Raw genomic sequence first — 13,710 nt, forward strand, 5'->3', positions numbered from 1 at the left:
TTGCGACTTTTGCTTCACTTTAAAAATTTTTCCTTCTTTTCCTTTTATCCAATTCAAATCTTCTTCACCACTGTCCAATAGTCCTTATTTTAAAATTACCAACTCAATTAACTCCACCAATTTTTAATGTCCCAGTCACTTTAAAAACGTTGTTAAAATTTTGTCCTCCCAACAATGGCTGCCGATGTTTCTCTCTGGTATTATAATCACTTCTCTTACTTCCTTCTTCTTCCTCTGGTACTTCCTGCTTTTCCTGCCACCAAGTCCCGTTTCACTGGTAGCGAAATCTCACAATGTCTGACGTACTTCCTGTGTTGACTGTGAGTGCTACAGATCTATGACGATGGGGCTACTTCTTCAACCGCAGATAGACTAAACAATAAATTCCTTTCTCCTTTTAGCACTGTCTTTTAGGTTTACAAAGTTCAAATTTAGCCCCTTTTCTTCTCCTTTCAAGCTTCCATTATATCCAGCTCCCACCTTTTAATTTTGTTTTGTTAAGCTTTAGTTAGACCCGGAGTGAAAAGATAGCAATCAATACCTTTTTTTTTTGTAGTTTATCCAAATCGACACCAGTCTTTTGTAGATTAGATGTTTAAAGTTGTAAAAGAAGACTCGGATCCTGTCGAGCTGAAGTCAAATAAATGACTCTGGAAACCTCTGTAAATGATGAATATGAAACTTCTCTCCGGAGATCCCTCAAAGCCTCAAAGGAGCCCCCTCTGGGACTCCCTTTCTGCCAAGGTAAGTCTCCTCACAGTATCTGTGCATATCTTGGACAATTCTCTAGTTGAGAAAAGTAGGCAGAAGGCATTAGTTTGCCTTTTACTACCCCGAACAGAAGTGCCAGCCTGCCCCCATTAAGAAAAGCAGCTCAGCTTGCCATTTTCCAATCCCGGAAGTCCCCCTGCACTTGATTGAGTTCAGTTCTATTCTCAAAATGGTTTACATTTCCATAATAGAAAATAATGACTTTTTTTGTGTGTCATGGGGTTTTTAAGTGGTGTATTTTACTATCAATATGAAGGATTTGCTTTACAGAACTTACTTATACCTGCCCAAATACGTGGAAGAACAGAATTATTGTTAGTCTAAAAATGGTTAAGAGATGCCCTTTTATTAATAGGGGGAAATATAAATGTAATTGTCCTTTCTAATCTTTCTCCTACCCCAGGCAGAATAGTTCATGCTATCCTAATCTCATTAGATCTTAGAAGCTAAGTAGGGTCATCCCTGACTAATATTTAAATGGGAGATCTACAAGGAATACCTGGGCCAAGATGTGGAGGCAGACAATGGCAAAGTATGTCTAAATGCTTCTTGCCATGAAATGCCATAAAGTCAGCTGTGACTTCTTGGAACATTTCACTATTAGCATTCTTCCTCTTGTCCATAGTTACAATCAAATGAGTGTAAATCAAGTAAGCAATGAAAATAACCATATAACATGTTTAGGCACCTACTGAGATGCTGCGGCCATCATTAATGAGCAGCCATTCTCTTTGAAATTTTATTTTTCCTTCACTTTCCATGAAAATTTGTTTTTTTCTAAGAGAGGAATGCAGAAACATAGCTTTTTGAGTGCCACTTTGACTTCCTTGTTCTTCAAGCTGTAAATAAGAGGATTTAAAAATGGTGTCAAGACAGTGTAGAAGAGTAACAGGAATTTTCCTGTATCAAAATGTTGACTTGACTTGGGTTTCAGATATGCTGTGATTCCAGAGCCATAGAAAGACATCACCACTATTAAATGGGAGGAGCATGTTGAGAAGGCCTTCTGCCTTCCCTCTACGGATGACATCTTTAGAATGGTGGAAGCAATGCATATGTATGAAATGGAAATCAAAGTAAAGGGGTTTAAACCAAGAAACACTGCCTCCAGCAAGGAAATGTGCTCATTTATAGAGGTGTTGCCACAGACCTGTTTGACCATAGCAGGAAAGTCACAGAAGAAATGATTGATTTCATTGGAGTCACAGAAAGAAGAGGTGAACACCAGGACAGTTTGGCCAACTTGCATTGGGATTGCAGCCAGCCAGGAGGATGCCACCAACCCAGAGCACACTGTATTACTCATAATGACAGTGTAGCGCAGAGGGTGACAAATGGCAACATAGCGGTCGTATGCCATGGCAGCCAAAAGAAAACATTCTGCTGACCTGTGATGAGGAAGATGTTCATTTGAAAGGCACAACCAAGGAATGAAATGGTTTTATCCTCTGATGACAAGTTTTCAAGCATTTTAGGGACAATAGCTGAGGTGTAGCATATCTCCAGAAAACTCAGGTTCCTGAGGGGGAAAAAAAAATGGGGCTGTGGAGTGTCTGGTCAACCAATGTGTCAATAATTATGAGAGCATTCCCAGTGAGCGTTGACAGATAGACAGTTAGGAAAACAGAGAAAAACAAGACCTGGCATATCAGAGAATCTGAGCAGCAGGAAGTTATTTGCCATGCTATAATTTCCTCTCATTTCTTAATCTGGTAAGAAAAAAAAGTAAACAAAGCAATAACTTAATAGCAACTCATGAAATGAGACTTCTAGCATTTCTAAACTTAATGCCATCAAACAAAACAGTAACAACAAGAGACCAAAAACCAGTCCTCTCTTCTGTTGGTAATTATTGAAGCTGTGTATATTCTTAGTTGGATATTGTACTATAGCAATTTTATTATGTTGGATTCCCTGTGTAGGCAAGGCAGTCCAGGAGATGAATGATAGCTATGGGGAAACAGCAGTACAATCTTCAACAAAGTGTGGATGCAACTTCTATTTGAGATGAGGTCTACGTATTATTTAAAGTGTTAGTTATTTCATTTATATCCTGCTCCCAAAGGGAGAAAGCAGCTTAGGTTGTTTTCCTCCATTTTTTACCTTCACAACAACCCTGTAAGGTAGGTTAGGCTGAGAATATGTGTCTGGCTCACTCATCAAGCTCCCATTGCAGAGTGAGGATTTGAATCTGGTTTTCTGAGATTCTAGTCTGACACTCTCACCACTACACAATACTGGCTGTCTTAGTGGTCTTACACTAGATCTAATGGTCTTAAATGAGACTGATGCTGACTGAATGTTAGAAGAAAATTTCAGGTGGTGAAAATATTTAAGACAAAGAAACCAATTACCAAGGGGCAGGGTGGATTATCCTTTCCAAATGTAATCAAACAGAAGCTGGACAGCAATCACTTATTTAATACCTGCATAGGTGCTATTAACAGCTGTGATAGAGGTAGAAGCACCAGTGGGATGCCAGATGTTGGACCTCTGCCTGGCATTCAGCTTTGAAAGACACAAGAGTTTTGTGGAAACAATAAAAATAGAGATAGCAATCTTACAAAAATGAATGCATTTTTTTGCATTAGCACAGAGTAGGGATCCTATTCTGCCTCACTATGAGGTGAACTATATAGAGAACCATGAGGGAGGAACAACATCCCCCCTTTATTTCAAGACAAGTACTTTGCTCTTCCTGATTTGTTGTATGGTTTTCCTGCATGCTTCTGCTATTTATTTCCCCTTCCAATCAGATCTTACATGTGAAGCAGAGGAGGAAGAACATGAAGTCAATGAAGAGGGGGGAAATGGCTTTGCCAAAAGTCAAAAGCCAACAAAGGAAGTAAATGGAGTTCTATCCAGAAACCAATTTCTTTAACAGGGAATTTCCCTGTTAGCAACTAGGAGGAGGCAATCTAATTTGGATGTTTTATTACAGCAGCATTTCTTCTTGGGGGGGTGGGGTGGCGGGGTGGCACGGCTCTGTTGCAAAACACTACTTGTAAGTCATGTTTCTGTCCACATAGAATTCAGGAAATATCTAGCCTTGTGAGTCTCAGTTTTCTCTTACTCCTGTATATAGGGCTGGCTCGCCCATTAGGCAAACTAGGTGGTTGCCTAGGGCGCCAAGAGGAGGGGGTGGCAAATTGGGGTCTCTCTCCCCCCCTCCGGTGCCCCAGGCAAGTGCTTAGCTTGCCTCCCTCCCCCCCCACCACTGCCGCAGCCGCCGCTAGCCCCCTCCGGGCCGCTGCCACCACCTGCCGCCGCCCGGCATCACCCCTGCCACCCCACCGGCACTCCACTTGCCTGCCTGCTGCTGCTAAAAGTGGCGGTGCTCTGCTCGCTCCCTTCCCCCTGCTCACCATGGCTAAAAGGAAGCTCTGCCAGCTTTGCAGCTTGCGCCTGTGCATTTTGTCTCTTAACAAAGAGACAAGGGGGGGGCAGGCGGGACACCTGTGCATTTTATCTCTTAGCAAAGAGACAAAGGGGGGTGGGGGTGGGATGGGATGGGATGGGAGGGGAGCAGGTAGGACGCTGTGCCAGGGGGTGGGGGTGTGACACAACTAGGTCCTGTTTGCCTGTATATCTGGGTATATCTCTGCAAATATCTGCTCCACCAACATAGTCTCAATGAGTGTATCATGCTGAAGGACTTGTACTTCAGTATGCCAAGTTGTGTTGACCCTTAAAGACTCCTCCAAGGTTCTAAATATCTGGCTTCACTGCCATCAGATGGCATGCAGAATAGACCTACAGGTGCCACCTGTGGAAGATTTGGAGGGAGTTGATAGAGAGGAATTGAGGGTAGTGAGGACAGGCACTCCAGTGATTTTGTGCTGGAAGTGACATCACACACTTGTATGACATTGACACTTTCCCATTTCCCCCTCTGCCTCCCAGAGTCCTGTGGAGCACTGCTGGGGAGAGGGGGTAATCACCTAGAGGTCTCCTACTGTAGTAGGAAACCTGGATCTCTTTAATAGCACCAATCTTTGCAAACTTTGGGAATGGAAGGATCCTCTAGTTTCCCTTCCTTCCCTTCTGCATGAATACAGAAACTGGAATACTAGCAGCCAAACATAAAACATAATATGATAAAAGCATTAAAAAATAATATGATAAAAGCACATATGTGGTCCTTGTACACAGAAATCAGAGTGAGATCAAAGGAACAGTGATAATATACAATCCTCTAACCCTCTAAAATTTATCCATAACAATGGTTAAACTCAGGATTGATATTTCAGAAATAATTATTTTGGTCACAATGGTTAAACTCAGGATTGATATTTATATCTTGGAATTACATTTTTCAGAAATAATTATTTTGGTCACCTAGGTTGGGAGTTCCTCCGCTTTGTTCAAGTAATACACATCAATATGGTGATCATGGCTGAGCTCCTCATGGCAAAAAGGTTTAGGTATCCAGGAACTAAAAGAGAAGAACTTAAGAGAAAGCTCCTTCTTCTTCTCCAAGGATTATATAATTTATCTTCTGACACCACACCATAGTCAGTCTCTTTCTTTCTACAAAAAAAGTGATTCAATCTAGTTTTTGGGTTTTGGCCATGAAGGTCCCATGGAAAACACAGGCTATGGTTTTGACCATGCAGGTTCCATGTGGAATGTAGACTGCACTAAGAGAAGAATTGATGAGACTGGTGAATAAAAAACCAGATAGATAAAAACAATATGCTTCACAATATGCTCAATAGTTCTCAGATTTTAGCATCTCATAACTATTTATGCTTTACTGGGAGCACCAAAAGGAAATGCGATAAATACCTCTACAGTGTGAAAAGAAGGAACAGTAGTTTGCAGTGGTTCAAATTTCTGTGTAGCTCTGGAACCAGGGAGCTTTTTTCATCTATCTTCAATCTTTTATCATCTATTTTGGCTTCTTTTATGTCTCACGCTTATCCAAAATAGGAAGACTATTTTGGGTTATTATTTATCACTGAGTAAGTAAATCTCTCAAGATGTATTGACTAATTGTTGCAAAGAAAGTGCTGATTATTAGTTTCACATCCAGGATTGGTGAAAAACAATCTATATTCAGACAGAAATGGCATGGGAATGGTGTATCATCCTTTGGGACAGTTTATTGTCTGGAACAAGAATGCATGAGCGGAAAAGAATAGATACTAGGGATGTCAGATTTGGACTTGTCCAGGAAATGATGTTCATTGGAGCACATGCTTACAAGACTTTTCTCAAACTTTGGGGGCAGTCTGGGAAATGAAAATGCCGCCCAGAAACTCCAACATCAGTGGGGTAAACTCCCAGGCAATGGAAACACCAGCCTTGGAAGCACCAATAGGGGCCCTCCAAAGGTTGACAAGCACTGCTGTCTGCCAATAGGAGAACTCCCATTCTGCATTATGGGAAATGAAAACTACATAAGCACAAGGCAGGGACCAAGAAACCACCATAAGGCATTAAAGAGAACAGATGACATTCGGTAGAAGCCTGGAAAGCAAATACAGCTAAGTCATACATCATTTGGGGAAAAAAACACTCCCTGGCTGGAAACTAGCCAATATCTGAGGAAACATGGTTGAGAGGTACTATAAGCAAGACAGATTTTCCAGAAAGAAGTAACTGGGGTGTGTAAAGGTGCTGATGAATTAATATAAAGGAGAACAGGGAGGATGCTAGTAGCCATGGCTGAAATTTAGACCACTAGAAAGCATAAGAACAGGAAGATCTGCACATCATGCCATTCTCCAAATCCCAGAAGGATAAGCTTTGTGATTGCTGTCTGGTTTTCCTTCATTGTGTTTCCTGAGTCAAATATACACAATGAAGTTAGACCTTGAAGTATTGCTTGAATACAAGAAGCCAAAGTGTTTTAAAGGGCATGAATTTCTTCAGTAGACATTATATTTTCAGTTCTGTCAAGGACAGTCTTACCTCTGGGGAACATAAGAACATAAGAGAAGCCATGTTGGATCAGGCCAACGGCCCATCAAGTCCAACACTCTGTGTCACACAGTGGCAAAAATTTTATATACACACATACACTGTGGCTAATAGCCACTGATGGACCTGTGCTCCATATATTTATCTAAACCCTTCTTGAAGGTGGTTATACTTGTGGCCGCCACCACCTCCTGTGGCAGTGAATTCAACATGTTAATCACCCTTTGGGTGAAGAAGTACTTCCTTTTATCCGTTTTAACCTGTCTGCTCAGCAATTTCATCGAATGCCCACGAGTTCTTGTATTGTGAGAAAGGGAGAAAAGTACTTCTTTCTCTACTTTCTCCATCCCATGCATTATCTTGTAAACCTCTGTCATGTCACCCCGCAGTCGACATTTCTCCAAGCTAAAGAGTCCCAAGCGTTTCAACCTTTCTTCATAGGGAAAGTGCTCCAGCCCTTTAATCATTCTAGTTGCCCTTCTCTGGACTTTCTCCAACGCTATAATATCCTTTTTGAAGTGCGGCGACCAGAACTGCACACAGTACTCCATATGAGACCGCACCATCAATTTATACAGGGGCATTATGATACTGGCTGATTTGTTTTCAATTCCCTTCCTAATAATTCCCAGCATGGCGTTGGCCTTTTTTATTGCAAACGCACACTGTCTTGACATTTTCAGTGAGTTATCTACCACGACCCCAAGATCTCTCTCTTGGTCAGTCTCTGCCAGTTCACACCCCATCAACTTGTATTTGTAGCTGGGATTCTTGGCCCCAATGTGCATTACTTTGCACTTGGCCACATTGAACCGCATCTGCCACGTTGACGCCCACTCACCCAGCCTCAACAGATCCCTTTGGAGTTCCTCACAATCCTCTCTGGTTCTCACCACCCTGAACAATTTAGTGTCATCCGCAAACTTGGCCACTTCACTGCTCACTCCCAACTCTAAATCATTTATGAACAAGTTAAAGAGCATGGGACCCAGTACCGAGCCCTGCGGCACCCCACTGCTTACCGTCCTCCACTGCGAAGACTGCCCATTTATATTCACTCTCTGCTTCCTATTACTCAGCCAGTTTTTGATCCACAAGAGGACCTGTCCTTTTACTCCATGACTCTCAAGCTTTCTAAGGAGCCTTTGATGAGGAACTTTATCAAAAGCTTTCTGGAAGTCAAGGTAAACAACATCTATCGGGTCTCCTTTGTCCACATGTTTGTTCACCCCCTCAAAGAAATGTAACAGGTTAGTGAGGCAAGATCTTCCCTTGCAGAACCCATGCTGAGTCTTCCTCAATAACCCGTGTTCATCAATGTGCCTACTCATTCTGTCCTTGATAATGGTTTCTACCAACTTTCCCGGTATTGAAGTCAGACTGACTGGCCTGTAATTTCCCGGGTCTCCTCTGGAGCCTTTTTTAAAGATGGGGGTGACATTTGCTACCTTCCAGTCCTCAGGAACGGAGGCAGATTTCAATGAAAGATTACAGATTTTTGTTAGAAGAGCCACAAGTTCAACTTTGAGTTCTTTCAGAACTCTCGGATGTATGCCACCCGGACCTGGTGACTTATTAGTTTTTAATTTGTCTATCAGTTGTAGGACCTCTTCTTTTGTCACCTCAATCTGACTCAGGTCTTTCAATACCCCTTCCAAAATTAGTGGTTCTGGGGCGGGCAAAAAGTTCTCATCTTCCACAGTGAAGACAGAGGCAAAAAATTCATTTAGCTTCTCAGCCATTTCCCTATCCTCCTTCAGTAATCCTTTTACCCCATGGTCATCCAAGGGCCCCACTGCCTCCCTGGCTGGTTTCCTACTTCTAATATATTTGAAGAAAGTTTTATTGTTGGTCTTTATGTTTTTTGCAATATGCTCCTCATAGTCCCTTTTTGCCTGCCTGATCACAGTCTTGCATTTGATTTGCCACAGCCTGTGTTCCCTTTTACTAATCTCACTTGGACTGGTTTTCCACCGCTTAAAGGAGTCCTTCTTACCTTTTACAGCTTCCATTACTTTGTTTGTAAACCACGCAGGCCTTTTCTTATGCCTGTTTGTGCCTTTCCTAACTTTTGGTATGTATTTTATCTGAGCTTCTAGGATTATAGTTTTAAATAGCACCCAAGCTTCCCCAAGGGTTTTGACCGTATGTACCTTTCCTTTCAGTTTCCTCCTCACATGCCTCCTCATCTCAGTGTATTTACCCCTTTTAAAGTTAAACGTGGTTGTGGTGGTCTTTTTGGACAACTCCCTATTTATACAAACGGTGAAATTAACAACATTATGGTCACTGCTCCCAAGTGGCGCAATCACTTTTACATCTCTCACCAAGTCTTGGGCATTACTTAGGACCAAATCCAGGATCGCCCCACCTCTGGTAGGTTCTGAGACCATCTGCTCCATAGCACAGTCATTGAGAGCATCAAGAAACTCAATCTCTTCTCTCGACCAGAACACATATTGACCCAATCAATCTGCGGGTAGTTAAAATCACCTATTACGACACAGTTTTTATGTTTAGCTGCTATCTTTAAGTCTTCCATCATATTATAATCGTCCTCTCTCTTTTGATTTGGTTGGTGATAACAAACTCCCATAGTTAAATTTCCTTTTGGGCCCTCTATTTCAACCCAAAGCATTTCTAAAAGTGAATCTAATTATCTGATCTCAGTCTTACTGGACCGTATATCCTCTCTGACATACAGAGCCACCCCACCTCCAACCCTTCCCTCCCTATCCTTCCGATATAGCTTATATCCAGGAATCACCGTGTCCCACTGATTCTCCTCATTCCACCAAGTTTCTGAAATTCCCACAATGTCTATGTTTTCTCCCAACACTAAACATTCCAATTCACCAATTTTACTTCGAACACTTCTAGCATTTGCATACAAACATCTATAATTTCCCAGGCAAGCTAGGCCCGCCACCTTCCTCCTGCCGCCTCGAGACTCTGGCAGACAGTCCATACTGTTTGTCACCTTCACAGTGGACAACTCTGGTCCTTTACCCAGTAGAAAAATAGCAGCTAACCCTTCATCTCTTTGAGACGAGTCCTCCCGAACCAGAGACATTTCATCTCCTGTCGGCTTTCCCCCAAGATTTAGTTTAAAAACTGCTCTGCCACCTTTTTGATTTTAAGCGCCAGCAGCCTGGTTCCATCCGGGGACAAGTGGAGACTGTCTCTTTTGTACAGCTCCCGCTTGTTCCAGATAGCATCCCAGTGCCTAACAAACTTCAACCCTTCCTCCTTGCACCATTGTCTCATCCACACATTGAGACTTCTAATTTGTGCCTGTCTCTCCTGCCCTGCACGTGGAACAGGTAGCACTTCTGAGAAGGCTACCTTGGAGGTCCTGGCCTTAAGTCTCCCACCTAGCAGCCTAAATTTTTCCTCCAGGACCTCACAACTGCATTTCCCCACATCGTTGGTGCCAACATGCACCACGACCACAGGCTCCTCCCCAGCACTGTCTATCAGTCTATCTACTACACGCGTAATGTCCGCTACCTTCGCACCAGGCAGGCAAGTCACCATATGGTCAGTACGCGGTTTCGCCACCCAGCTGTCTACTTGCCTAAGGATCGAATCACCAACTACCAACCCCCCCCCTCTCCCCCTGCTCAGGGATGGTTCCTTGGCGCGAAAGGATACTTGCTCACCAACTGAAGAAGAGGTCCCTTCTAAGGGCGCATTCCCCTTGTCCTCAGCCCGGTGCCCTGTTCCCTCTCGACCCTCATGCTCTCTGGCAGCAACAGGGCTGCTATGTTCAGAGCGGGGCTCATCTAATACGCCCCCGAGAGTCCTCCCCAAGTGCCTAACTGACCGTCTCTGCTTCTCCAGGGCAGTCACCTCGGCCTCAAGGGTACGAACTCGTTCCCTGACGACCAGGAGCTCCTTGCATCGAGCACACACCCAAGACTTCTGTCCTTTGGGCAGATAGTCATACATGTGACACTCAGTGCAAAACACTGGAAAGCCCCCAACCCCCTGCTGGCATTCTATCTTCATGATATATATATTAAAATATACAGTCCTCTTTAAATGCTGTTTGTTTAAGTGGCTCCCCTTCTGGAGGGTCAACCTACCTTACCTCAACTTGCCTCAAAGTATGGAAAATTCCCCAGAGGGGATCAATAGACAGTAATGGGTTGATAGAATATGGAGGTAGGAAATTTAGTAAAATCAAAACACAAGCAGTGGTAAAATTTTCAAAAGCATATATTGTGAAAATTGGTTGCTTTAGTTTTGTTCCGAATGAGTTGGGTGGGAATAAAGAAGAGTACAGATACACAATCACAGATTTTTGCCTGGGTCCCCAGTATCATTAAAATTACCATTGATTCTAGTTCCATGTGAGAAATCCCCACTAAAATGGAGGTTTTCTTCCAGAAATTTAATAATTAATGCTTCCCTCAATCCAAACCTGTTATTAATTCTCTATATTCCAAATAACTGTAATATCCTTTAAAAGGCAACTTGTACACATGTCTGGCAACTTGTACACTTGTCAATATATATATATGTAGGTATCAGCAGACAAAAAATGAGCTGGAGGGAAATCCTGCTCAATACTCTCCAATCCCAGGGAAATGCACACATGTGTATATATATATATACACATGTGTGCATGAACACATGTATGTATGAGAGAAGGACCACGTGAAGTGGAGAAGGATGAGATGATCATACATAGTGGAAACCAACTAGGGTTGCCAGGTCTGACAAAAACACCAGTGGGAGAATGGGGGGCGGGGAATGCTGCAGTATCTAGAAGTGACATAGCCACACTGGTGATGTCAGGAGTGGCATGCCTACATTACCCAAAAGTGCTGAAAACGTGTTGGGGGGTGATGTTCTGGTTTTTGGACAAACTTCTGTGGTAAAAAAAAATACAGCATTGCCCCGACTTGTCAATATCATTTCTGGGTAATGTAAGCATGCCACAATTATTTCTGGCAACATTGCTTTTTGGGGGGGTGGGGGCGTTCCTTCCATTGGCCATCTGGCCAGCAACAGGCAGGAGCCCACAAAACAAGGGGATCCCCTCCAGTGGTGGGATTCAAATAAATTAACAACAGGTTCTATGTCCTAATGGACCATTTTAACTATACCAAAAGATATACTGAAAGGTAGTTTAATAATTCACGCATTAAGTACTGCAATAAGAACAGTAAAAGAGGTAAAGACAACTAAACTGTTGTTAATTTATTTGAATCCCGCCACTGCTTGTACTCTTGGGCAGCTTCCTCCGCAGGAATGATGTCGTGATATTGGTGCTCCTGGGACTGCTCACAGACCACGCAGATGGGGGCTTCATGGTCCTTGCAAAAGAGCTTCAGCGGCTCCTGGTGCTTCTGGCAAACTCTTTCCTTTCTAGCTGCCACGACTCTCTGGTGCCAAAAACCAAAAGAACTGCATTTGTCTTATTTACCACCCCGTATCTCTGAACTGTCACAATTTGCAAATGCGCTAAATCCTCAGCTGAGGGCTCCCCCCTCCTCTAAGAAAGAGATGTCAGGTAGCATCTGGGACTCCTGCAAGAGGAACCCAAAAATGAAAGCAATTGGAACATCTGGACCCAAATACTCTCCAGAATACATCTACATTAACTAGAATGGAAGTGAGGGTTTACTATAGTAGTTTTCCAGCTATCCCAAAATGACTGCCAAAGGAGGCAGAGCCAAACACAAAATGGCCACTGCAGCAGGTAGATCTACACAAAAATCCTCTCCCATCTCGAGTCTAGACTTTGCATACCTCCCAGTTCCCCTTTCTTCTTCACCCACAGAATAATCAACATGTGGTATTTATTGCTGCAGAAAGTGGCAGCGGCTACAAGCAGAGGCAGCTTCAAGAAGGGACTGAATAAACATATGGAGCAGAGGTCCATCAGTGCCAATTGCCAGAAGGTACAGATGGAACAGCCTCCCTAGGGCAGTGATGCTCTGTATTCTTGATGCTTGTGGGGCAACAGAGGGACGACTTCTGGAGAGTTCTGGCCCCACTGGTGGACCTCCTGATGCCTCCTGGGTTTTGGCCACTGTGTGATGCAGAGTGTTGGACTGGATGGGCCACTGGCCTGATCCAACATGGCTTCTCTTATGGCCTTACATCTCATGGTGAAATGGAGTATAGTAAGAGCATGGTTGAATCACACCAAAGGAGGCAGTGGCTTAGCTCCTTATCCAGGGAAAGCAGGAATTCCGCGTTGAAGATGCACCGAGATTTCTTACCTCCTTCTCTCCAGAAGCATCCTCCAAGGGAGTCACCTGGTGACCTCGGTGCTCCTGGGATCTGCTGCAGGTCACGCAGAGGGCGGCTTCATCCTCCCCGCAGAAAAACATCAGGGGCTCCCGGTGCTTCTCGCAGACGCCCCCTTCCCCTTCTCCCCCCTTCGCTTCCGCCCCCTCCCCTTCCAAAGGGCTGAATTTCTTAGCTATTTCGACAAAGTTGGCCAGCAGCTGGTTGGGGCGGAGGTTCCCCTGCTGAGCTGCTCCTCTGCATTGGGGGCAGGAAGGCTCTGCAGCAGCCCCCGCCTCCCCCCAGCTGCGGGTGAGGCAGGCTCGGCAGAAGTTGTGGCCGCACTGGGTGACGATCACCGGGTCCCTGAAGAAGTCCAGGCAGATGGAGCAAGAGGCTTCCTCGCAGAGCTTCTTCAGGGGACCTTTAGCCGCCATGGCTGCCCCCTTGGCCAGGGGAGAGAGAGAGAAGAACAGAATCGGTTTCGGTTTTTCCTGCGTTTCCCAAAGCAGTGAGGAGGGCGTTTCCCTGCGAGCGAATGACTCTGCCGCCGGCACCCAATCAGCGACCAGCCGAGCAATGCCCCCCAAGAAAGAGTCGCTGGGAAAAGAACAAAGCAGTAGATGGGGGGGGGGCTCTTTAAGACCAACTAAATTTTGTTCCGAATGTAAGCTTTCGTCTGCTCTGAGCAGACTTCATCAGACAAAATTGCAATGGCAAGCCATCTTTAAATATAGAGAAAGTAGACAGAAAGAATGCCGCTTTTGCACT

General features: G+C 44.1%; 1 protein-coding gene and 1 pseudogene across 1 annotated transcript; both read right to left on the minus strand.

The window, feature by feature from the left end:
• Positions 1-1,510: 1,510 nt before the first annotated feature.
• On the minus strand, positions 1,511-2,454 carry LOC132583545 (olfactory receptor 5V1-like; annotated as a pseudogene).
• A 2,070-nt stretch (positions 2,455-4,524) lies between these two features.
• Positions 4,525-13,377, minus strand: LOC132583547 (E3 ubiquitin-protein ligase TRIM41-like). Its single transcript, XM_060255172.1, has 3 exons — positions 12,933-13,377; positions 11,923-12,089; positions 4,525-4,537 (listed from the first exon to the last, which is right to left on the minus strand). Exons 1-3 carry the CDS (start codon positions 13,374-13,376, stop codon positions 4,525-4,527), a joined length of 624 nt encoding a protein of 207 aa, XP_060111155.1. The 5' UTR covers position 13,377.
• Between the last annotated feature and the right edge of the window lie 333 nt (positions 13,378-13,710).

Source organism: Heteronotia binoei, chromosome 15, assembly GCF_032191835.1.
Source record: "Heteronotia binoei isolate CCM8104 ecotype False Entrance Well chromosome 15, APGP_CSIRO_Hbin_v1, whole genome shotgun sequence".
In the NCBI taxonomy this organism is placed as follows: domain Eukaryota; kingdom Metazoa; phylum Chordata; class Lepidosauria; order Squamata; family Gekkonidae; genus Heteronotia; species Heteronotia binoei.

What these genes read in the sequence shown, in the direction of transcription:
- LOC132583547 (XM_060255172.1), bottom strand. Translation starts at nt 13,376, where the DNA reads ATGGCGGCTAAAGGTCCCCTGAAGAAGCTCTGCGAGGAAGCCTCTTGC. An exon ending in ATGCTTCTGGAGAGAAGGAG is followed by an intron (nt 12,090 to 12,932) that starts GTAAGAAATCTC and finishes TTTTGGCACCAG; the next exon opens with AGAGTCGTGGCAGCTAGAAA.